We start from the raw sequence: 25,965 nt of genomic DNA, 5'->3' as shown, positions 1-25,965 counted from the left end.
CTGTCAAGCTCAAACTCAGAGACGACTGCATACACCTGACCTGGCCTGGGCCACATGGATGCATAATATAATGCCACTTCATAATATAATGGGGTCTCCGTTTCCTCCACGTTTCAGATCAGTCTCCTAGATCTTCACTGAGCCCAACCACCATGAGGACATCACCCACACCCTCCGGACCTGCACTGCACACACACGCCATGAGAGCCTTATTTAAACATCCCCAGTCACAGGGGGTCCGTCTCACAGGCTCAGCCGCGTCAGGCAGTGTAGACGTGGGGTGCTCCCAGGATGGTAGGCGGTCCCCCTGGACAGCACCTCTTTCCGACCACATACACATCTGCACATGCTCCCACAGAAATCCCAGGCAGGTCTTTTTCCTGCCTTTCGAGAAGGAACCTGGGGCACAGAGGGGTAGAGCGACCTTCCCCAGCTGACACTGCACACACCTGAGGGGAAACTCTTTTGGCTTTGAAATGCTCTGCAAACCGAAGACGACACATCACGCGTGAGGTGGCTGAGCTTCACAGGTGGCACCAAGGCCAGCGCCACGTCTGTGCAGCTCCATTCCTGTGTCGGGCCGTGATGGCCCAGCCATCGTGATCCCGTGTCTCCACCCCCTCACCTTGACACTTGCCTACCCTCTTACTGTTGAGATTCAGTGTTATCATTCCATTAAATTTAGCACAGCGGGTTCCCATGAGCCACTCCGAACACAACCCCCTCTTGAGGGGCCGCTGCTTAAGCTCACCAACGGTGATAAAGGCTTGGGGGCAGTGACGGCCGCAGGGAGCCCAATGCCTTTAGGTGTGGAAAGATCTCCCAGCTGTGGCCAGTACAGCGCAGCTTCTGTGTCCCTGGGCCCTGCTTCCTGTCACTGTTAGGATCCTCCTGCCCCACCGCCTCCTCTCCCCACCCCACATCGTCAACTTTCCTCTGTCCTGTCTGGGCCCGGAGCAGGTGAAGAACAGCCTGGAAGCTGGTCTGTGCCTTCTCTGGTAGGTGAGGCGAGAGGTAAGGAAGACAGGGAGCTGTCCGTGGTGGGCCCTTGGGCGTCTCACCCCTGAGGTCTATGATGGCTCCCTCCTCCTGGTTAACCATTAGCACTGACGACATATATTTTGTGTAGAATATTTGCAGAGTATTTACAATTAATCTTTACCAGCACCAGGACCTTGCAACAAACATCTAAGCTCACAGCCCCCTAGCAACCCAGCGAATGTGTGATGGCCCCATCACACTGGAAGTCGAGGCCCCGTCCCCGCTCAGCAACGGAAGACAGCAGGGCGCGCTCCATCTGCTGGAGGCAGGCTCCTTGAGCAAAGCCAGGTAAAGGGGTAGGGCGGGAACTTCACTTAAAAAAAATTACGCACATTAAATATTTTACTCAATCTAAACCATTCAGTTGACCCTTATTATTTGCAGATTCAGTGTTTGTGAACTTGCCACCTTGCTAAAATCTGCAAACCCACATCAGCATTTGGGGCATGTTCTGGGACAGGGCGGGAGGAGTCAGCCGCTAGACACACATGTTCCCCGCTGGGCTTGGTCAAGGAGATGCTCTGCTCGTTCGTTTCAGCTCTGACTGTAAGCGAGTGTCCTTCTCGTTGTCTCTTCGCTGCCACTTCTCTAGCGTTCCTGGACCTCTTCCTGATCATTCTGTTTAAAATGGTCACCAAGAGCAGTGCTGAGAGCCGCTCAGTGTCCCCAACAGCTGGAAGCCCGTGACAGGCTTTGCGGAGAAAAACGCGAGTGCGAGATGAGATACAGTGCCGTCAGCTGTTTCAGTTCAATGGTGATGCGTCAATGGTATATATTAAACAGAAAGACACTTAATAAAACAAGTTTATGTACTGGTTACTACATGAAAATGTGAGCAGAGGCTTGCAGGAAACAAACCCCGTGTTTCCTCCAGGAGCAACGGTCCAGTGCCGGCTAACTTTGCGTTCCTGGAACCTTTACAGAACATACCTACTGTGGAACGAGAGCCCACGATTTGCTCCCTCACCCGTCTTTTCTGGGGGCCAAGGTCTAGTTCCACCGAGTGAAGACTGATGTCCTTCTCACGGTGTGAGGCACTGTGATACGACATCTTTGCTTTCTGGCTTTAGACGATCTAAGGCAGAGCAAGAACTGAGATTTCTGCACACCAAACTCAACCGGCACCTAGGTTCTCATGATCATTCCTTTCGCCTGTTCACACGGGTCTCGTCCACCCTACATTTGACAAAAAAACAAATAACAAAACCTACCCAATCTGAATTATGTACAAGTCTGTCCAACTTCGTTTTCATAGAGACTATTCTTTATATATATAAAAAAAACTGACTGGCTTATACAGCAAATAATTACAAGCATTACTGACATAAACAGGTTGGGGAGAGAGAATCCTGACTCTCACCAGCCGGCAGGTCAACTGCAGGTGAGCAGGTGGGCGTGGGCAGAGGGCTGCACTCTTGTTGGACTTTCAACCTTGGAGCTGAAAGGTTTTTTTTCTAAGCATATGTCTTAAATCAGCTTGCTGTCTTGAGAAGTGTGTGTGTGTGTTATGCATCTTTTTGGATTTATATACACACATGTATTTGCATGCATGTGTATCAGTTCAGTTGCTCAGTCGTGTCCGACTCTTTGACCAACCCCATGGACTGCAGCACGCCAGCCTTCCCTGTCCATCACCAATTCCCGGAGTTTACTCAGAGTCATGTCCATTGAGTTGGTGATGCCATCCCACCATCTCATCCTCTGTCGTCCCCTTCTCCTCCTGCCCTCAATCTTTCCCAGCATCAGGGTCTTTTCCAATGAGTCAGTTCTTTGCATCAAATGGCCAAAGTACTGGAGTTTCAGCTTCAGCATCACTCCTTCCAATGAACATTCAGGAATGATTTCTTTTAGGATGGACTGGTTGGATCTCCTTGCAGTCCAACAGACTCTCAAGAGTCTTCTCCAGCACCACAGTTCAAAAGCATCAGTTCTTCGGCACTCAACTTTCATTATAGTCCAACTCTCACATCCATACCTGACTACTAGAAAAGCCATAGCTTTGGCTAGACAGACCTTTGTTGGCAAAGTAATGTCTCTGCTTTTTAATATGCTGTCTAGGTTGGTCATAGCTTTTCTTCCAAGGAATATTATAAAATATAAAAATAGAAAATTTTAGAGGATGAGCAAAAAAAAAAAAAAAAAAATCCTATTACTTTGCTCTTGTGCCCCAGAGATCTTTTTGAGCACCCTCCTCTTTTGAGACCATGGCCTCAGTGTGGGCTGTACTGGCATCCCACATGAGGACACCCACACGTGGGTCACACAGGGCATGAGGGTGCCTTGGAAGGTGGTGAAGCGGGTTTACTGCCTGCTCTCACAGCTGTGAATTTATCTAGGAATATCTATTTCCTCCTCCATTCTCCTGTAGTTGGCCTTCAATCCCCTCCCGTTTCTGGCGCGTGGGACCAAGTCTCACGCATGGTGGGTGCTCAGCACACATGTGCCAGAAGCGCTCGCTGCCAGCCACAGGCCGCATCCTCGAGGAAGGCGGGTGCGGAGCGGTGGGGCCTGGGCATGGGACCCAGACACTGGGAGTGGGCAGTCGGAGTGGGTGGCCTTGGACAGCTTGTTTCATCTGTATTCCAGCTGCCTGCTGTGTAAAACTTCCCAGACGTGGCTGAGATAAGACTCCCTCAGGACCTTGTGCAAACCAGGTTCCCAGGGCCACGGCGGATGGGCTGGCATCAGAGGAACTAGGGAGGGACCCAGGAATCTGCAGGTGAGCAAGCATACCAGGCGCCTCTTATGTCAGACAAGCTGGGAAAATCAATGACAGCGAGAAGCAAGCAAGAGGTCTGGAGTCTCTGAGCAACTGTGGCTGCAGCCTGGGAGAGCTCGCTTTCTTGCTGTGGGGCCCTGTTCTCTCCCATCTGTATGTGGGCGCCTTTAGTTACTGTAACTGTTAACAAAGGTAACACTATGCTTGGAGAACTGCAAGGCACTAGACCAAACCTCACCATTACTTTACCATGCTAGGAACAAAAAGCCATAACCCGCTTCCTGGGAACTACCAGCAAACACAAAAATGCAGAAAACGTGGAATTTTAGTTTCAAAGGGACACCCTGTCCTGGGCACTCGAGAACCTCACAGAACAACAGAAGGTCTCCCCTGATGCTGGTCCACCTGGGGACACCCTGGGAGGAGTGGGTATCCTTCCCAGTCCCCGCCCCGTGCCCCCCGCCTCCTTCCTCAGCAGCCCTCCGCCACAGCCCCAACTGAGAGCCTTCTCATGACGTGAGACGAGCCCTCCGTCCACCATATCACACCTCTGTTTCCATAGGATTTCAACCAAGGTGCTCCTGTTTCACTTCTGATAGGATACAGCCTGTCATCTCACAAACAAACTTCTCAAAAAGTGACAGAGGAGAAAAAGCAAAATACCCTGCTTTGAAATCTGAAGCACCTCGAGAGGCTGGCTGAACAGAAGGAAAGAACCCTCCTGGGGGAAAAACGCTGCCTCCTCTGCCACACTTGGACCTCTGTCTGTGGACAGACTTCAAGTGAAACCACAGCAGGAGCGCGTCACCCAGAGATGGCTAGGCTGCCTTTGTCAGCCAGACACTCGGTTCCTCTGGAGGTCCAGTGGGGGTCACTGCGAATCTGCGGGCGGCGCTGCTGGCTGCAGACGCGGGCCCGGGGCTGGCTGCTAACCTCACTCGGGCCTGGCGCCGTCGCGAGGGCCACAGCTGCTGGTCGGGTGGCCCCCAGCACTCTCCCCTCGCCCCCCGGCTTGAAGGGGCGGGGATCTTTCCACCCTGCCAGGAACTCGTGAACAGCACGCTGTAAAATATTTAGGTGGAGTGGAACTGTGCTTGGAGACACAGCAGAGGGGGTGCTGGAGGGCAATTTCATTTTGCAAGTGATCTGACGACGCGCCAGAGGGAGACTGTACAGATCCGAGGTGGCCCAAACTGGGAAGCTGAGGGTGACTTTTCCAAGTGGAAACTAACTTCGCTGTCAGTAAGATAAATGCATTTAATGGGGGAAGTGTATCTAGCTGTAGGGCTTAAAGAAGGTAATAAAATTCCATCCACTCTTCAGAGAACCAACCTTTCTTTTTTTCTTTTTAAGCTACACACTGTAATAGACTGCCATAAAGAAAACAAATTTAAGTAAACGTGCGATTACTTAACGAAACTCAGGGCTGAAAAGTAATGTGGACATCCTGCCTGCCCTCGCCTTACGGAAGGACCATCACCTACATGTGAATGCCAAATCCTTCTGCTCACAGGAGTGCTGTTTCTGTGCCCCAGGCAGCTCACCAGGGCCCGCTGTACCCAGAACACTTGAATTCCAGCACATGCTGGTCAGTGCTTCGAGGAGAAAGGAAGCCCGTTTAGTCCAGAACGCTGGGAGGGCACCCCACTCCTCCAACTGTGGGCTCTTTCCTCCCACGGGGATGCTCTTTTCTGGGGCAGGGGCAGTTTACTGGGGTGGGGGGTGGGGGGCTGAGGTTTGGGGGCCTGCAGAGCTGGAGCTTCTGGAAGCGGAGGGGGGAGGCCGCTGTCTGAGGCTTGTCTGTTCCGCCTGCCACGGCAGCACCTGCAGCGTCACTGAGGGGTGTGGGGAGGGGTGAGGTGGAGACGGGAAGGGCTGGGCTGGGGGTCCCAGGGGAGAGAAATGCCTCGGGGGCAGCATGCAGCGGAGTGAGCCAAGTTTACATCGTGGCCCCCGGCATTCAAAGGAACAGATGGCAGGACCGGGGGCTGCCGGCGCTGGGCTGGAGGGAGGCAGCGGATCCCAGGCGCCCGCACCACGGGCCCGCCCCGTCCCTTCTCCTTCAGAGACCACACACACTCACGGTCCCTCGGCACTGGGGCTCTGCCCCAACAGTGCCTGCACTGCAGAGAGAGCGCCGTGGACGTGGTCAGAGAAGGCTGACCCCCACGGGAGCGGCGAGCCACTCTGATCCTGAGCCCCCTGCCGGTCCCAGCTCAGCTTTGGCCCCCGAGGCAGGCGGACGGGACATTGAGCATTGAGGCGGACGGGACATTGAGGCTGGGGCGGGGCCGCGGCTCCAGGAGGTTGGGGAGTGCTCGCCTCTGTTGGCTGGGATCGTCCGTTTCAGTTCTCACAGGACTCTAATGCAAATGAGTGACATTCAGGCCCAGATCCACAACTAGTCTCAACAAAGCAAGAGTCAGGATCTTAAATACATGGGGTGGAAGACTGACACGCACCACAGTGCCGCCAACGGGGCAGACGACCGCGGAGGCCGTTCTTTACTACACATGCACTTCCTTCCTCCTTGGTTATTTTTTAGACAAAAACTGCAGAATCCAGGGCTGGGGTGGGCACGCATTGGGCTGGCGTGGGCTCTGTGCAGGGCGAGAGGGACAGGAAGGAGCTGGCCTCACAGTAGGGCTGACAGGGAATCAGCAGGACTGATTCACAATAAAGGCTTCAGCCATGAAGCAGGGACCGGCAGCCACTCTTGGCTCGGGGTTTCCCAAGTAACCTTCCTGAAGGATCCACAGTGGGCGGAAGACAAAGTCAAGTCAAGATAAATGTAGGGGCAAGATCGCCAGCAGAGGGACCTAAAGTGGAAGATGAGGCCATGAAAAAGCTTAAAAAAAAGGTGTTTTAAGGCCGTGGCTGAATAGTTCTGGGCCTAACCCATCGCGGGGCTTGCTTGGTAACTCCTTGTTCATCTGGTGACCCTTACTCCCACGCTGTTCCATCATGTTTCCTAGTTAAGGGACAGACAGCTGACCCCCACCACCCCAAGAAAGGGTTAAAAAACTTTTTTCTCCTCACTCTGCTAAGCATATTTTCGAAGGACTGCTTTGGCAAATTTTAAACATCAGGAAACACATTTCTTTAGAATCTCAGGTTTCCCCAGTCATCGAAGGGAGGAGATGCGCGCCAGTTTGAAGGCACAAAGTCCATTCAAGCTTCTGACCGCTGGGGGTTCTGCACAGTTGGATCACATCATTTGGGAGGCAGGATGCAAAACGAAATTTAGATTGTCATTCAGTTACCCAATCTTTACAAAAGCGAAAGGAGATAAAGGTGGCTCTTTATTACGATAAAGACTAAAGGCCAAATTGCTCGCCTTTTCTCGGTCAAGTAAACATCAGCCGTACCTGGAGAAGCCCTGGAATTTGCTGTCTTCTGTCACCGGAATGGGATTCCCAGGGAGCGATGGGAACCCAAAACTGTTGTAAGTGTTGTGAGGTTTAAAACATTAAAAACAACACGTGTTCTAAACGTTAGTATCAGAAGTAAATGTTCACTGAGTATTACAATCTGAGCACTGCAGCTGCCTCCTCATCCTCACAACAGTCCCCAAGTCCATCTTCCAGACGGGGAGGCTGAGCCCAAGGTCACTGAGATGCTGGCCATAGGTCAGACTGCAGGGGGCTGCCTTTCGGAGCACGGAGATGGCAGGTGCCCCTGGGCTCTGTACGCCCCGGGTCATATCCTCACCACCTGGGCCCCTGCACAGCGGCTTCTCTGGGAGTCCTCCCCACACCTCGTCATCAGAATCTGTGAAACGCCTTGCTGAGAAAGGGGCAGGCACCCTGCTCACTTCCTTGAGATACTGAATGTCTTGCTCATTATAGTGTTTTAATTGAGGGACTGACATTCCTCTTTTAAAAGGATTTCATGCTTCGTTTTTCCTGTTCGGTCTTCAGAGGCGAGAAGGGGTGAGTGCAAACAACCTCTCGTCCGGGCTCCACCCGCCTCAGACATTCCTCTCCCCTCCTGCCCACCCTCTCTGCCCTCCCTTGCGTCCCGGCCAGAGAACTGACATCCAACAGCTGCACTAATCTCTCCCAGTTGCTGGGAGCAACGGTGAGGGCCCTGTGACAGGAGCCTGCCCTCCCCACGCCCAGGAATCCGCGGGGCTACACAAGCCGTCCCGATGCCCTGCAGGCCTGCTCGACCCAAGTAACGCAGGGTGAAGCTGGGCAGGTCCAGGGACCGGCTCAGCAGGGGCTGGGGTCAGCCCAGGATCAGCGGCCACACCGCCCCACGGGGCTGAGTCACAGAGAGGCCCCTGGGCAGGGTGGGGGTCAGCCCCAACAAAGACGCTCCAGCTTCCGTCCAGTCAGGGGAGGGGTCTTCCCCCATTCGGCCAGCAGCGTGTTTCAAACCTGCCTCTGGCTGGCTGGACCTGGGCCCCGGGGATCTTGAATACGAGATGCTGAAGTGTATTCTGCGATACCCCTTTCCTATATTTAGGATGACATTTAGCAACTGTGGGGCCAGCGCCATGTGAATCGGTCTCAGGGGCCCCATGCAGGTGACGAGTGTGCGGGGGAAGAAGCGCAGTGAGGGAGGCGGCCGGTCCTGGGAGCCCAGCGGCAGGTTCTGGAGCCGCCCGCCTTCCCCTGGTGCAGTTGCACCTGCAGAGCCCCCTCGGGGCCCCACCTCCTAACCTGTAATCCCAGGGCATGTCTTCTTCACGACCAGCATCCACACTGACACGGGACTACGGGGGCCCACCCCGGGCAGGCGCGGGAGGCGCCTCAGCCCCGCCGTGAGTACGCAGCCGCCTCTGCTCGGCCCCTGGAGGCAGTCCCGGCCGGCCCACACACGACCCCCTCTCACTTGTCTCTGCCGTCGCTGCTCTCAAGTCTGGTCACGGGCCTGGCACACAACAAGCACCCGTTCATTTGCTGGATACGTTTTAATGGAATTAAAAAATTACTTATTACCTGGTCTCCTTTAATTAAGAAGCCATATAAGATTACACAAGAACTTCTGCAAAACTTCCCCCTCAGCTGCAGCTAACACCCCTGTGACCACCCAGCTGTCCCCTCTCCCAGCCAGGCCCCCGTCAGCCAGAGACCGGTCACTCATTCACTGAAAGGTGTCTTTTGCGACAAAGCCCTCCCAGCCGCATGTGGGCCTGCCCGAGGCCCGTGCACGTGTGTGGACTGCTGGGGGCTTGGAAAGTGCATGTTCCAAAGAGATGGGCTGCTCCCGATACTGGCTGGCAAAGACTGGATGAGAGTGAGAATGTAAACCACGTCACTGACAACTTTTGTACTGACGTTGCATTTTGGACGTATCGATACATCAGCAAAGCGCGAGCCTCCTTCACAACTTCCTCTTCCTTTTCAGGGCGTGGCTCCTAGAAAACTGAACGTGGCCCCCGCGGCTCCCCTCGCGCTCGCGGCTTCCCTCGTGGCCGCTGCTGACCCGGACTTCCCTCCCGCTGACTCTCCTCGGGCGGCGGACTGCCTGCTACTGTTCTATTCTTATAAGCAGGCCTGATATTCAACACCAGCATAGCCTCGCACAGGGATGTCCCCGCTGCATCCACCTGCTCCTTCAACACTCTGTCTTATCACCTCTGGTCCCCGGGGCCAGCTCTCAGGAGCCTCTGGTCCTCATCTGGGGGGCTGGACATAGCCGAGTCACTGCTGGTCACGCCAGGGCAAAAGCAAACCCAGCACGCGGAGACACACTCGCCACGGCGGCTTCGTGTCCTCCTCCTGCTCCAGCGCCCACTTCGTTAATGTGAAACACAGGGGCCTGCAGGAGAACAGCCTCGGCGTTTACACAAATTTGGATTTCCAGTGATTTTTATGAAGGAACAGCGGGCACCTTGCCAGCTTTGAGGGTGGGGGTAAGGGCAGGAGAGCGCGAGAGAAGCCAACAGCTGTTTCGAGTTATAAACTTCTGTCTAAACTGGTAGCATCCCACTGTGGTTCTGCTGCCTTTGGGGTTTGCAAATGGACTGGGCGCCTATTTTAGCTCTGGGTTAACAAGCAGTCTCTCCCACCAGCTACTGTCACAGTTCACTGCCCGGCTGGGCCCTGCTGGCTCAGGCCTGCCTCCAGGCATCCTGAGAGCAGGGGACTGCGTAGAGGGCAGAGCGGAGAGGGGAGAAGGGAGGTTAACTCTGTTCTGTAATTGACTCCTCTGGTTTCCAGACACAAGCCCCACCCACTAGACTGGGCCAGCTGGTGGGCCTGCGGTGGATGCGGGGCAGGCTCTTCTCACAGCTCTGCCGGAGGGGCCCGCTGGCCACAGGCCTCCTGCGGTCCCCTCCCCAATCAAACGGGGCCAGCACCAAGCGGGCGAGGGAGATGGGCGGGACTGGAGGTTTACCGTCACAGCCGTGGCGTCCCGGTGGGTGAACTATGTCCCAGATCACATGGAGCACTGAGCCAGGGTTGGGGGCAGTGCCCGTCCCCATCCTCTCTGAGCGGCAGGCCCCGCTCCAGAAGCGCCCACGCCCGACGGGAGGCACCTCACCTCCCCCTGTCACCGCCACCCACTGCGGTGCAGGCTCCAGCTGCCCAGAACGCTCTCCCGAGAGCCAGGCTGCTTCCCGTCGGAGAGAATCTCCTAGAAGACAGTCACAGGGTACTTCCAGAGACGTGTCTGATCACAGACCAAAGCCCAGAGAGAGAGCAAAGCTGGGGAGGGCAGACACGAGCAGTGAGTGGACCAGGCACCCCGTGGAGCCGGGTCAGGGGCACCCCCCAGCGGGGGCCGGGGTGATGCCTGCCTTTGCCCACGACGCAGCGCAGGAGGCTGGTCTGGTAACCTGGGCTCCGCGTGTGCGTCCTGGCTCCAGAGGATGCTCTCAGCAGTCACCACCCCTGCCAGCCCACACCCGGGGTGGTATGGATGCTTAGGAAACCAGGAAGTCAAGCTCCTGACTCTCCTGGGACGACAGGGCCTATGAAAGGAAGAGCTCAGGGCTTTTCTTGGTAGACAGAATGTCAACTGTGAAGAGGCGGGTTTCAGAGTCCGAGGATTTCCGGCCTGAAAGGGAACCCGGGGCGAGCTGGCCCAGCTCCCCTTCGTGGCGCTGACGCCGCTGGTCCAGGCCCACGAGAGCAGCGGTGGGACGGGCCCGGGGCCTTACTGCCCGGCCGTGCCCGCCCGTCACACTCCTTGATTCCCTCGGACAGGGCAGTCACTTGGAGACATTTTCTAGCACTTCAACTGCTCAGACTTTAATCTGCCCATAATTTTTTTTTTCTCTCTAATGGAAAAATGTCAAGCTAATGTGATGAAGGATAATGGAATCTGACACGGCTTTAACTTGCTGGCTTCTTCCTCGAACACAAACGTCTTTACTGCCTCGGACCTTTTCACTCCTCAGATACAACCAAACACGTGCCCCCAGGAAGGAAATCTGGTGCATGGGCCGGTGAGTCAGACAAACAGATGTCCACATTTCTGAACCCCCAAGCTGCATTCTGAGACCCAAAGCTGCAGCCACGTGCGCCCTGGCCTCTGCGCTGGGGACCCTCGGCCGGGCCCCTCAGGACGCGCCACTTTCAAGTCTCGTGAGGCCTGGGGCTCCCCAGGGTAGCCCTTCTGGAGGCAGAGGGGCCTGCCCAGCAGGATCACTGGGCTCCCTGCCTGATGACGACACAGTGGTAAAGGTGGGGAAGGAGAGCTGAGGTCCCCAGCCCAGCCCAAGTTCTGCCAGAGGCTTCATCACCACCTGCTTGCCCTGCCTGGGACCACTGAGGATCAGAAAATCCACACCCCCCGTCACTGCGGCTGCACCAGGCTTCATTCAGGTGCCTTGTCCTGCTGGACAGAGCTCGGCCTTGCCCCCAGCACTTTCCTGGCTTCCTATGCTATTGGCCCAGTCCCATGAGCACCTGCCCTGCACCCCCATCCTTACCACCCACACGGGTGCACCGCATGAGCCCTGGGGCTGCAACACCTTCTGTGCAGAAAACGTGTCTGCTCCCCAGAGCCCTGTGCTAGGAGGCTCCCCGTGTGCAGGGACTCAAAGGGGTGCAGGAGGCACTGGGACCCTGGGGAAGCCTCCCGCGGCCGCAGCCACCTGCGTGGCCTTGCCAGTGCCCCCAGCACTGCGACGGGCTCAGCCACAGGCTGGAGGGATGGGAGGGAGGGGCGCTGCACCCTGCACCAGCACGGCCTGCCTGGCCTGCTCCTACCTCAGCGGGTTATCCGAGTGTGTCTCCATGTGGGTCTCCAGCCCGTACTTGCACACAAACTCCTTGAAACAGAGTGGGCAGTGAGACACCTCCTCGGTTTTCCTCTCCGCGTCACCCAGCGGCCCGTCCTCCACCATCTGAGGGGAAAGGAGAAGCACAGGGTCACGAGGGGCCCCTGCACGCTCTGACCAGGCAGCCGAACACGCCCCGGCCCACTCCTTCCTGTTCAGCCCCCTCAATTCAACTGATGTCCATGGCGCACCCAGTATCTGCCAGGCGCTGGGAGTAAATGGGGGACGACAGGAGAGGCCCCAGGGCTGGGGAAGCCCCTGTTCTAGCTGGAGAAACAAAAACAGCCTGGAACAACAGAACAAGCTCTTTGCATCATCAGTGGGCTCAGCCGGGGGCTCCACAAAGCAAGGACGGACACGCGCACTTTTCTCCAGGTACCTTATGAAACAGCGCAAGGTAACACAGCTGAAAAGCCTGGGAGTGGGGGTCTGCCAAGTCCCCAGACTGAGAAACTGAAGGCTGGGGGATTTCAGCCAGGAGCCCCTGGGCTGCACGCGCATTTGTGCGGGGGCAGGGTTGGGAGGACCTTTTTGGCTGGCGCCGGGTCTTCCTTCTCCGACTCCGCTTCGTGACTCAGTTTCCTCTTGGAGGACAGCCGCCTGCGCTTCAGTGGGGATGGGGGGGCTGCAGCTGGAGAGCTGTTGGGGTCCTTCTCGTGGATCTTCATGTGTCTGCAAAGAACATACACACACACAATGTGATCTAGAAAAGAAAACTGGGTTGGTTTATTTTAAATGTCTTCCATTTGGGCACTGGTACTTAAAAGTTTTCCTTAGTTAAGAGATACAGGGGTGTAATTTATTTAGTGACTTCGTTTTAAAAGCCTTATAATCTCCTTGAACTCCTCTTAAAGCTCTCACAACGAAGTACTGGCCAAAAACGTGGCTCAGTGCCTTGCTCTCTGTTGGGAGATGTTCGTGAACTTCGCTGGCACCAAAGAGAGGAAAGGAAGCCATCTGACGACCTGCTCCACTTACACAGACAAGCTGCACTATTTGGGGACACATAATTCTATAGGCAAAAGGAGTCCCAGGTACTACCACCAGTTCACTCGGTGGCTCTGGAACCCAGTCCCTGTCTACCAGGAGAATGTGTCCTCTCCTGCCTTTGGAAGCATGCTGGGGTCAAATGTGAGAAGTGCTGACCCAGCACATGTCTGAAGTGCCTCCGACCTGAAAGCCTGCCCTTGCTCTCCGAGGTCTTGCATGAACTCCCAGATCATGAGAGTGGCTGGGACAATGGTTACGTTACCTGTTCCAACCCTGACATCTACAGGACCAGGAATATACGTACAAGGAAGGATTATATTAGTATGCACATGCCTGCTCCAAAAGGAGAGTGTTATGGGTGACCTGACTTAAGTGACCTCACATTATCAAGTTCTAAAACAAACATTCTAGGAACCAGGTCCCAAGACCTATAGGAAAGAAAGAATAGCATTACAAAAAGATAGTCAGTCTCAATTTCCTCACTTTGTGACATGAGAGGCTGACTTTTCCTAATGACAGTCATCACTGGCATCACCATCTCCAAACAGGGTTAAACTGTGCCAGATGTGGGAATGTGGCCACGGCGCTTTACAAATAACTCTCTGATGGGATTATTGTACTGGAGACATTCTCAGGAATGGGAAAAAACAGCAACATTTTCATAAATGATCCTGTCTCACTTCTAAAAAGAAGCTCTGTTCAGCTCACGCTCACTGTCTGCTGCACTTTATTTACCGGAGACAGGCTTGGGAGGAAAGGGCTGAGAAGCTCATGAACCATGAGGAGCAACAGCTCAGGCTCTCAGGCCACAGATCCGACCGGAAGGCTGGGTTCTTCACCTCTGCCTCCAGGGACCCTTGTGAGTCTCCCTCCTGTGAGTGTGTGGAGGTGAGAGCCAGAGCTTCCCTGGTTCTGGTCCTGCAGACGTGTTCTTGGGGGTGGAGGGGTCCCTGGGGCAGCCCCTGACCACACTAACCCCTGTCCAAAGCGCACCAGCCCAGTCATCCACCAGCAGGTGAGATGTGGCCTCACCTTTGAGGAGTGGGTTCAGGGAAGGCGGCTCAGGCCGACCCTCTGCTTTCTTAGGGGGACTCAGTGTGGTGGGTCAGAAAGATCCAGTGGGAGAAAATGGAAAAGAATCGCAGACGACCGTCATGCCCATGCCCACACAATCCCTTGCTCAGGTTATCGGGAAATGAAGCTTTATTATTCTTTTTGGCCCCTTAATGCCTTCAGAGAGTTAATGGGAGACAAACAGCTTTGTTCTAAGCACCCCTTCTATTTCAAGGCGGCTGAGAGTTAGGGAGATCATCACTTAATATCAGTGTACGGAGAAAAAAATGGCTGGCAAGTTTCTTTCAACATTTACCATATGGCATATTCCAATTTAAGAAGTGTAAAAACTTTTTTTTAAGGCATCTAAGAATTGAGGACGCTTACTCCTTGGAAGGAAGGTTATGACCAACCTAGATAGCATATTAAAAAGCAGAGACATTACTTTGCCAACAAAGGTCCATCTAGTCAAGGCTATGGTTTTTCCAGTGGTCATGTATGGATGTGAGAGTTACACTATAAAGAAAGCTGAGCGCCAAAGAATTGATGCTTTTGAACTGTGGTGTTGGAGAAGACTCTTGAGAGTCCCTTGGACTGCAATGAGATCCAACCAGTCCATCTTAAAGGAGATCAGTCCTGGATGTTCACTGGAAGGACTGATGCTAAAGCTGAAACTCCAATACTTTGGCCACCTCATGCAAAGAGTTGACTCATTGGAAAAGACTCTGATGCTGGGAGGGATTGGGGGCAGGAGGAGGGGGGACGACAGAGGATGAGACAGCTGGATGGCATCACTGACTCGATGGACATGAGTCTGAGTGAACTCCGGGAGTTGGTGATGGACAGGGAGGCCCGGCGAGCTGCGATTCATGGGGTTGCAAAGAGTCGGACACGACTAAGCGACTGAACTGAACTGAACTGACTAAGGAATTGAGGAAGTGTGATAATATTAAGGGATGTAAATTAGCACCAAACCCATCGTTTCAACAGATCACTCAAAATTAACTTCAAAAACGAGTACCCTTTCTACAGCCGACAGGTTACTGGTGCGGCTGACACGAGGCCATGATCACCGTGAGAACACCGGGAACCAGAGCTGACGACTGCAAGCAGTTCACAAGCTCATCTCAAGCTGCACCTTTTTTATCATGTGACACCAACGGTCATGAGATTGGTGCTTTATTACCCAGCTCCTGGGATGCAGGAGGGAGGTGGTTTTCAGGGAGCAGAGGGAGAAGGGGAAATTGGAGCCAGGAACCTCACCTAGCCTAGGATCTATTTCGCAGATGAGGCCGCTGAGGTGCAGAGGCTGACACGCCAGGGCCAACGCCAAGGTCTGTGCTGTCTCCCAGACTGCCTCAAAGGCCGGGCCTCTGCCTCTCCGCTCCAGAGCGCGGGCCGGAACCTTGGGGCTCTTCTCTGAGCCCCAGACACTTCCTCCCTGAGTGGCTGTGGCCCACTGTGTCGCGACCCAGCTCTAACCTGCAGGAGAAGGGATGGCTCCAGGTTGGGCCTCGACGCTCCCACCTCCAGCCCTGACTTGTTGCTGATGGCAGGGGGACAGGACAAGGGCAAGGTCGTCTCCGGGGCTTGGCGGCGAGGACGAGGCTCCTGAACACGGCAGCCGCTCCAGCTCCCTCGGTGAACCCAGCTGGAGCGTCGGTTCAAAGCCATGCTCCTCCAGCCAAATCCTGCTCACTGGCCAAGACACAGGGTTCCCAGCCTGTCCTCATAGCGACGGGCGGTGCGAGCTCTGGAGGCGCACTTAAGAGCTTGATTTGGGGCATTTCTGGACTTGGATGTGATCTGCACTTGCAGACTCTTCCTATCCTGACCCCTTTTCTCCTCTCCAATAGCAGGAGCAGTCACAGGAGCGTCCACTTCCTCCCAGACGCTCACAGGAAGTGGGGGGAGTCGCCAGAGGGAACCACCGATGGCCTCTTCCCTGCAGAGCAGGGCCAGAACAGGGGACAGTGAGCAAGGAGGATATGCCCATTTCTCTTCTTTAGAAGACCTGGCTCTGTTGTTCTTCCAGGTTTCATTTCAAGGGCTAATTCATCTAATTTCTAAGTTCCATCTACACGAGCCTCAGGCCTGGAAGTGGGGTGAGATGCTGGTCCAACCACCCACGTGGCACAGAACGTCCCTCAGCCCTGCGCCACCATTCAGTTCTGACTGAATGCTTCCAGAAACAAGGACTCTCCATTTCAACAAGGCCAAGTGTTAAAACCATCTTCCTTGTGTTGAGTCAGAACTTTCTTCCTTCCTTTAACCTTCTACTTCCATCCTCGGGGGCAAAAGTCAGGCTGCCTTCTCTGCTGCAGGGCTGTTCCTCAGACAGTTCACGGTGAGGTCTGCGTCTCTCCAAAGTTCCTCTCCTTGGAACCAAACAGTTCTGACTCCTTCAGCCAGCGCCTCCCAGTTCTGCCCTCCGGAGTTCTCTGCTGGTAGAACCGGTTGCTACTCATCTTGGAATACTCTCCTATTTGTGAATACCCTTCATGAAGTGACGGGTCAGAAGTAAACACCCATTTGGATGTGGTCTGAGTGGGGGGCACACACGGGGCTGGGACGACATGTCCTGAGGTCGTGGAGATGGAGCTGGGGTTCGGGGCGGGGTGTAACAGCGACGTCACCCCTCAGCCCCGGCTCAGACCTCCGCAAGTTCTCCCATCAAACTGCCGTCGAGCCCCGTGCGCTCCATCCCATAGCTGAGCAGTGAACAGCTCTTCTCTCTCCAGGGAGGCAAGAATGAGAAAGGTTGACAGTTTCTGTGGTACAGAAGCCGACACAGCGCGAAGGCTGCTGTGGTACAGAAAGCTGGCTCTCACGCGCTGTGGATGGGGCTGAACACTGGTAGCAACTTTTCCCCAAAGCAGCTGAGTGACAGGGATCTGAGTTTTAATCCATATGCCCTTTATTCCAATAATTCCACTCCCAGAAACTTGTCTTGAAGGCTAATACCTGGAAAAAGGTTGAAAGATCTATGCACAAGGATGAACTCAGATGGAAATGCAACAAAGACTGTGAGCCACAGGATTCCTGACTGGTCCTGACACTGGACGCTGACCACGCCGCTGTCCCCCTTGTTCCTCCTCCGTACTGGGCCGGTTGAGCTTCTAAAGCAGGGATCCAGGCCCACACTCTTTGTCAACGCTTCTGGTGGTCCACTCTTGGAACTGCCCGCTTCTGGGGCCTCCCCTGAGGGCCCCTGCCCTTGCCCCGGGCACTTTCACTCCGGCGCTCCCCATGCCTGCTCAAGCACGACAGCCACTGGACCCCAGTCACGCTCTTCACCCCTTCCTGCTGCTCACAGGGCCGCTCACTATCAGAGCGGGAAGCTGACGCTTTCTGGACATTAAGCGCTACACCTCTCCTGGGCTCATTCTTCAGTGTACCAGCAACCCTGCATAAGTCCACCAGGGAGAAAAACACCCCACAGAACTGGGAAATGAAACCTTCTTATCTCGGGGGTAAGAGTCCTTGAAAAACCTGCAGTAAGTTTAAAGGAGCACCTCGTAGAAGGTGTCCCCACGGCAGGTCTCAAGCCTCCTCCAAGCTTGCTGGCGTCTGATTTACGAGTGAAGGTCAAAGCTCAGGCAGGATCTAGACACCGCCAGGGTCTGCTCGCTTCTCAGTCTGAATTTCCGCACAGGTATCACTGATCTGGGCTCTGAAAGACCTGACCCTCTGAGTGAACGGCATCGTGAGGTAAGTCACCCTTTTCAGCCAACAGGACGCGAACCGTACTCTAAAGCAGCACCCAGTGCCACTCGGGGCCCCGCCAGACCGCAGTCAACAGGCTCACACAGGTTTTTACAGCCTCATTACAGATGACTCCCCATCTCTACCCGGGCTGGCTGTGCTTTTACAACAAAGCCTCATGATAACCAGCGAGGGAGCGGACGAGATTAAGAGGCACTGCGGCCCTACGGCCTACTTTCTGGGCTGAAGAAAAGTTAAATCTCCAGAAGAATTTGTGTGTTTTCCCATCAGAAGCTGGGGGAGGAGTTCCAGGGTGCGGAGAATGACCGTGTAAGTCAATCAGGCCCTGGGCTGGCAACGCCCAGGCGGGGAGTGAAGACAGGTGGACACGGGCCCATAGGCACCTTCAGGTGAGCAGGTGTTGTCAGGCTCGGTCACGCTCACCCAGAAGCAGGCCCGCCAGCCACGGCGGGGTTGGGGGAAGGAGGTGTGATCCGCCTAATAGGCTAAAGGGACGGAGCCTGGGGAAGGGTCTAGAAGGCAGCCGGGCATGAGGCACAGGACTTGGAGAGGCATACCCCACAGTCTGCATCCTCTGCGGGGAGCTGGCGGCAGGGTGCTCCGGGTGGAACAGTCGGATGCTGCACACCCCCAGCGGGCCGGGCTCCTGCTGGGCGCCATGCGGCCGGTGGAGGCTGTGACCACAGAGGCTTCCTCCTCTCGTTGCCGATACTCAAGGGAAATGCGTCCTGAGACCAGGGGCCGCCTGCTCTTCTTGTGCCTACCAAGGCCTGGTCCTCTGGCGCTGCCGCGCCAGGATGACTCGGCTGTGTGGGAGGTTAGGGGATCTAGGCTCAGGGCAGGCGCAGCCGGGGTCCAGGGCCACAGACTCGTGAACATGCACCCGCCTCTGCCCTCCCCGCAGCCCCACTCCGGGTTCCTGCTCCGTCTCAAGTCTCACGGGAGGCCTCGGGACAGACCCTTCTGCACCGATGGGCCAGGCCGGGGTCACGATGCCTGAGGAGCATCTCCCCTCCCGCCCTCTTTCCGTGGCCCTGTTCCTCTCCGACGTTCCGCTGACACTGGAAGCCGCCACCTTTAGCACAGGATCTCAGGACAAGCCTCCGGCCGACTATTCAGAAGACAGAGCCTGTAATGCTCCTTCTCAAGTCCTCCCCTCCTGACCTTCAAATCCAGTGCGGGGAGCTTGGCGGTCAGCCCCCATCAGTAAATACCAGCTCGTAAAAACCCCTATTCTAGACCTGCTCCTCATAGCCTGGCCTTTCAATCTGAATTCCCTGAACCCTCCTGTACTTTCCCCGCTTTGCCTGCCCTTGCTTTGCTAAAGTAATCTTTCACTTACTGTAATGCTCCCCATGAGTTATTTGGCTCCCTTGTTTAGAACACTCATGAAGACACTCAGTATCTATTTCCACGTAAAACTATGGATTCTGAGAAGAACAAAGGGAAGACCCCAGAGGCCGGCCCATCCGGTGCTAATGCAGGGAATCACAGTGGCTGCTCTCCTCTCCCGACAGCCCCTGGCGATTTCAGGGCAGCCGCCTGGTGCGTGGACTCTTTTCACCCCTGGGCTGGACGCCTCCATGTCTTCAGCCTCCCTGTACGCCCAGGGCCAGCTGTGGCCCAGCAGGGCCTAGATCTGGGGTCTTGGGCGAGGGAGGCCTTCAGCTGGGAGCCATCCCCTCTGAGGGCAGCATCTGCCACTCGTATCCCCAGAGAAGGCCCTTCCGTGGCAGAGAGCTAAGAACCAATGCTTCACGGCGGGATGGGAGCACACGAGGCGCCCAGATCTTTCCTCACTTCGGCCCCGAGGGGAGCCTGCCTTCCCCTTCTACCCGGATGGCAGAACCCAGCTGTTCATGTCCTTTTTCAGCGAGGAGGAGGAAAAGATGGACTCTCTGGGGAGTAAGAGGGTGCCCAGGCGCTCTGGGCTGCTCCCCAGCCTTTTACAAAGAGGAACGAGAAGTGCCTGGGCTGGGCCACTCGAGACGGCCTGCCGTGCCGCAGGGGGAAGGCCGCCATGGGTGCGGGTGCAGGAGGTCACCACCACAGCGGGGACACCGTCTGGCGCAACCTGGGGGCCGGCGAGACAGAGACAACGCACGGGGCTCCGCAGGTGAGCCCCACCTGGAAACACCGACTGGACCACACAGCCCTGCCTCTGAGCGTGGCTAACGGCCTGTATTTAAGCAGAACGGAGGCTCGCCGGGGGCGACGCGCTGGCCCAAGTGCTGTGCTGTGGGGGAGGAGGGCGCAGGAGTGCTGGTGCCCTCAGCTGAACCCCGAGCCGTCGCAGACCTCGGTCTTCCCACCTGCAAAATGGGCAGGCCTCCCGAGGGTGCTGGGTTATAGAAGCCGAGAGTGAGGCTGGAGAGCAGCTGCTGCGTCCAAGTGACCCATTACGCAACCGCATCTCTGGTTTAAGGAAACACCCTCTCCTCGCTGAAGGCCAACGAGCTCGCCAAGCCAACGAGCTCGCCATCAACCCGGAACCCTGCAGGAAGCAGAGGAGAAAGGCCACCGAGGAGCGGGAAGGTACGCACACACCCCACGGGTGGGCTCTTGGGTGGTAAACACACGTGCTAGGATTTTTGTGTTGCTCATTCACTCCTTTATTTATTTATTTATTTTTGGAGGGGGGTGGTGAAAACTTTGCTGCTAATCACCTTCCTTAACAAATCAGAAAAGACGTTGACAGTTTCGATGTCTGCTAGCACCGGCTTGTTCAGCCCAAACAGGTTGGACAAGTTGAATATTTAAACAAAGGTGGAAAAATGCGAGGTATAAAGCAGGACGTGCCGAGTGGCCTATAGCCAGCGTCCTGCAGGTCCAAGTTTGCGATCTAACGCTGGCTCCCTCTCTTCCTCCGTCCTCCTCGCTCTGCTGCTTTCACGGTTATCCAACTGAATGGGACACAGCCTCGGGATCGGCTCAACGTTCCTGGCGAGGGGGGCGTGTGCGAGAGAAGGGAGCCGAGGCTGGCTCCCCACGCCGCATCCCGTTCCAGGGCCTTGCCACCCATGTCCCGACTTCCACCGGGCACAACTGCCAGGCCACTCAAGTGTGGGCAAGCAAGGATGCTCCAGAGTTTGATGCCATTCACCACTTCTACCTGGTGCAACCGAGCTTTCGAAATATTTAGACAAGAGACGTCAAAAATACTGTGCCACCTGCACCCAACATTTCTTTTGCGTCTGCTTAATCTCCAGCACAAACTAAGAGACAAACACCACCTCTGCCAAAACAGAAGACAAGCTAAGTTGTAAACCTCAGCATCCGGTCGGCCAAATGGTAAGAGACAATTTCATTAGGGAGTAGATCATAAACATAAGAAACAGTGATGCAAAGAACAAAATGCTTGGCTGGTGTTTACCACCTGCCCATGCCGGGATGGTCCTATGAACAAACTCTCTCCAGCTTAAGTGGACTTAAACTGGCCCTTCAGAAGAAAACGCAGAATCAAACTGACAGACGTTTTTCAAATATCCTTTCAAAAAATAAAATAAGCTCTGCTGGAGGGGCTGAAGGGGCAGCTCTGCCATTTCCTTATCCTACTGTCTACAGGAGGAATAAAATCCTAGGACCAACGCCTGCCACCTGTTCCTTTTCTCAGGGAAGAGTGGTAGCGTTCTACCACGTGCAGGCTTCTCAGATGTAAAGTAAGAGTTCTGAAAAGGACTACAGACTATCATCCAACAGCAAGTGCGAATCCACATGAAAAATGTAAAAACACCACAAAACAAGCAATTCAAACAAAGGAAAACAACAAACTGAAGTCTTCAAATAACGATGAGGGTGTGCACAGCTCAGAGAAGACACAGGAGCACAGACTCCTGCTGCCACGCCCTTGGGACGCAGCCTGAAAGCCTCAAGGTCAAAGGGCACAGGGTCTGTTCTCTCGGTTTTGTAAATGCTCATGCTCACCGTCACAGAGGAGGGACTAGTGGGTTAAATTTTCCTCAGGGAGGAGAGGAAGCAAACTACCATCTGATGTGAGCCAGCATTTAATCCTCGTAACAACAACTTCTCTGAGCAGAGCGCCACCCCCGTTACAGACGAAGGGATGGAGGCCCTCGTCCCTGTTCTGAGGAGCAACCTTACCAGCCTCAGCCAGAGAGGAAGGAAGAACTCTCAGGGGACCCACAGAGAGGCCGCCTTTATTTCAGCAACCACCGAAGTTGAAATAATAGCGTACAAATTTCAGTTCCAGCCAACGAGATGTAAAAAAGGCTAAAAACGTTTAAATATAATTAAACAATAAACCATTTGGTGAAAGATTAATAAAGCTATTGGGGAAAAGTGGTAACTTAAGACATTCTGCTGTGATAAACGGACTTATAAATGTTCACTCTTAAGGGGAAAGTTCTGGGCCTCTCAATAATGCAGACTTCCAAGAGAGGGAAAAGCATGTTAAGTGGAATGATCAAGGAATGGGGTAATACACTTCAATGACTTTTTTTTCCTGGTTAAAGAGAAAAAAAAGTTTACACTTTCATAATAGAAAAGGCTTTTTAAACTGTACCCGAAGTATGCCCATTCGAGTAGAGAGTACTAAATATACTGAAACGTCCTTGTAACCACGTACTATCATGAAACGACCAAACCTTCACAAGACAGCCGCCAGAACTGAGGGCCACACGTCCAGCACAGTTCACAGTCATCTGTGCACAGACGACGTTAAAATCTCTTTCACACAAACCCCTCAGTCTTCAGAGGGCTGCCAAGTACATCATCTTCTAAGGGCACCCAAAAGTGGAAAGGCTTCTGAGCGCCCCCGAAAGGCGTTTTTCTCGTCTGTCTTTCCCTCTAGGGAAGGGGACACTCAGTTACAGGTAAGAACTGTGTTAGCATCCCCCCTGCTTTTCAGTAGGAATATTCTCAAGGAAACACAATGCTCACATAGTCCTGGGTAGGCTGACCCCTAGACTCTCATCCTACAGGGACCTCCTCCCGCTGCCTCCCTCCTCACAGGGGCCAGGGAGCAGGCCCTGGGACTGGGACGCGTTTCCAGGGGGGGCGGGCGAGCCCCGCGTGCGCACCCCCACTCCTGAGAAGGGGCAGGCACGAGGCCAGAGAGCGTGCCCCGGGCACCTGACCATCGCCGTGGCTACTTTTCACAGGGGGCTTCCTCTTGCTGGACCTGGAGGCTACAGAAGTGACCCTCCCGTCTCGCGGCCCGGTCTCCGCTCCTCCTGCCTTCAGTCCCAGCCACCAGTTCCGACCCGCAGCGCAGCGGCAGAGGCCAAGGCCGAGGCCTGGCTGCGCCCGAGCGGCTGAGAGTGCCGTGCTAAATTCAGAGCCTCCATGCTCTCATCTGTCACGGAGCAGGTCACATTTCTGTGCGGCCAATGTTGGAACACAGAAGCCTCTGTTCCTGAAGACGGCCCATGATGCGGGGGCATCCCCGGGCCCGTCTCCTGTGGGGAGGGATGGACGCAGGCGTGTCCACGGCAGCAGGAGAGCGGGGCGATGGGATGACTCTCCAGGGGCGCCCCAGCCTCACCTCTACCTTCTGCACACACAGCTGAGCTGAGGACACAGCCTGCTCTTTCTGCACTCCCCTCTAAACAACGGAGAGGTCAGGAAAGCGTGCTCCCGCCAGCATCTCTCTCCTGTGTGTTCCTAACATGACAAGGACTCTGAGACTCTCTTTACAGCTTAAAGGTCTACAGTTTGTAAGATGAGGAGCAAAGGAGAAATTAATTTCCTATTTTCCGAGGCCATTATAGTCTGCAAAAGGAAAATCCCCATTTCAGAGGTCTGATTCTTTCCAGAGGAGATTTGTGCCATTCTCTCTTTCAAGCATCATCGCTTCTTCACAGCTCTGCCGTCCAGCACTTTCTGGAAAGTTTTTGCAGATTGCAAAGCTCAGTGCCCTTTTTCCTACACTGAGCTCTCCCAGAGGGTGTGCTCTGGCTCAGTTTCCCAAGTTTGTTTTGGAAGACAAGCACGGCTCAATCCAACATTTCAACATGGGAGCAACTGATAAAGAATTCTGGGAAGTTCAAAGCTGGAGCTGCAGCAATGTTTCCGTGATACCTGTTTTGCATCTGCGATGGCAACCTATTAGTCTGCTCAGGAACTAAGCTGCGGTTCGAAAGGTTTGGGAAAGGATTTTCAAACCTCAAAAACATGAGAATCCGCAGACAGGGAAGTGGTAACTTGAAAAACCGTCCCAGATACGGTAATAAATTGAGATGGTCTCCTCTGAAATTTCTTTAAAATAAGCTGGAATCTGTATCACTGCAGTCTCCCTGTTTACCAGATATACAACTACTTTTAAAAATAATTTAAATGAATTTCCTGGAATGAAATTATAGTAAGTTATGGGTGCAACTATCAACATGACAACACATAATTTAATCTGCTTTCTGATTCAGTGAAGTTTATTTTTCTTTTTATTAATATGATAATTCTACCGGGTTGACTACAAGGTGATGGTCCTCTCATAAAACTAAGGTAAAAGAAACTACAAAAAGATCGATTAACCTAATAAATGAAGATAACAAACACATTCTCATACAATGACTAATGGCAGAAAAAGACAGAGTGACTTGCTTTTAGACAGAGGGTGGCTGCAAAGGTACCTCATTAAAATTAGCTAGGCGTGACCTGAACTGAACAGGACGGAGCTCCCGGGGTCCGTGCTGTGAGATGTGTGAGCCCCTCTGGGTGTTGAAGCAGCCAGAGTCCGGGATGGAGCCCAGATCTGCCTCCTCCACAGCTGCTCAGCCCTAAATCCGGGGAAAGTGGGGCTTATCCAGGGGAAAGGGCACACGGAGGCTGGTGCAGCACGCGTGTGTGTGCGGACAACCTCAGGAAAGGGGTGAGCAGGAGGCCGAGGGCAGGGGTACTACAAGTTCCCAGACCAGCCCTGGCGAGTCGGGGCTTGGCAAATTGGATCTAGAGATCCACACCACGGGGGCTCGTGTTTCGGCAGGGGTCTTACTGAGCCTGCACCCCCGAGGGGAGGGACTGAAGATCAGAGCACGGAGCTGTGTCACAGGAGGCTGGCACAGGAAAGGGGGCCCGGGACGGGTTAGAAACGAGGCAGAGCAGGGATGGGGGTGGGCATCCAGGCTGCACAGGCCTGGCCTCCGCCTGGGCTCCAGAGCCCCCACCGGGGGGTCCCTGGCTCTCCCAGCCCAAATGCTGCGGCAGTCCTCGGGGAGTGGCAGGGCGGCCGCCGAAGGCAAATGAGAAACACAGCTTTGGTCCTGAGAAGCAAACACACAGCCCACTGACTTCCTTCCAGGCTCTGAAAGTCAAGCGAGGATGCGGCCCATCAGAACTGGGGGGGGGGGCACAGTCTTTTCAACCCCAGAGCAGCTCTGGCCCCTGACGAGTGTAACACAGGTACGTGCCCAGGAGAGACCACAGCTCACCATCCTGGCATCAGATCCTGGAACAGATCCACCGGACCAATGAATCTTACTCTGCTCTTTCTGGCACATTTTTGTAAGCGTTTTCACATTTTTATAATTTTTCTTTACCCCCAAAAGTACAGTTGCACCAACAAACGAAGGAGGTGATGACTGTGACTGATTACCAAACACCAAATGTTTCTTTTAACCTATGGTTTGCAATTTTCTGCAGGAGTGTAATAAGCTCAAATATCCCAAGTAAATTCTTTTAAATTTAAGTTACAGGTTTAGGATAGCAAAAACAAAAGAAAAAACCTCTTCATTATTTTCTGGCATCTTACGAATAGTCAAGTCAGCCGCTGCGTTTCCCTTTAGTGGCACATGCGGCATTAGTGACGCGCTAATGAACTAACATTGTCCTCTGCGCACTGCACGCGCTCATTCCCACAGTCGGTTCCCACTGAATCCCCACAATGCTCCCTCTGGCACAGACATCACTGCTTTTTACAGATGAAGTAACCAAGACACAGAGAGGTCAGTTAACCTGCCAGGGTCACACAGCGAGGAGTGCATGCCTCTCAGAGATTATCACAGGATGCCGTCAGCTCCGAAAACACAAACTCAGAAACACCTCTCAGCCAGGACATTCCCCAGGTCGCTGCAAGCCTTCACAATGCTTTCACAAACACTGCACTTGAGTGCAAGTTCTAAGTGAGGTTTTACCATGCCACTTTGGTGAAGTACAGAAAAATCAGAGACTTCTGAAAAGTTCTGCAGAATTAAAAATAGAATTCAGTCCCCAACAATTAGTCCTCTCCTGTAAATCAAGATGA

General features: G+C 54.3%; 1 protein-coding gene across 1 annotated transcript in view; it reads right to left on the bottom strand.

Annotated features, from left to right (window-relative positions):
* RREB1 (ras responsive element binding protein 1) overlaps positions 1 to 25,965 on the bottom strand; it is a 121,086-nt gene that overhangs the window by 20,130 nt on the left and 74,991 nt on the right. The window contains 2 exon segments of the mRNA XM_018038921.1: positions 11,929 to 12,065; positions 12,527 to 12,671. Of these exon segments, the coding sequence (XP_017894410.1) occupies positions 11,929 to 12,065; positions 12,527 to 12,671 (282 nt within the window).

The sequence above is a fragment of the Capra hircus genome, chromosome 23, assembly GCF_001704415.2.
Source record: "Capra hircus breed San Clemente chromosome 23, ASM170441v1, whole genome shotgun sequence".
Lineage (NCBI taxonomy): Eukaryota > Metazoa > Chordata > Mammalia > Artiodactyla > Bovidae > Capra > Capra hircus.
This window is presented reverse-complemented; position numbering and strand designations above follow the sequence as displayed.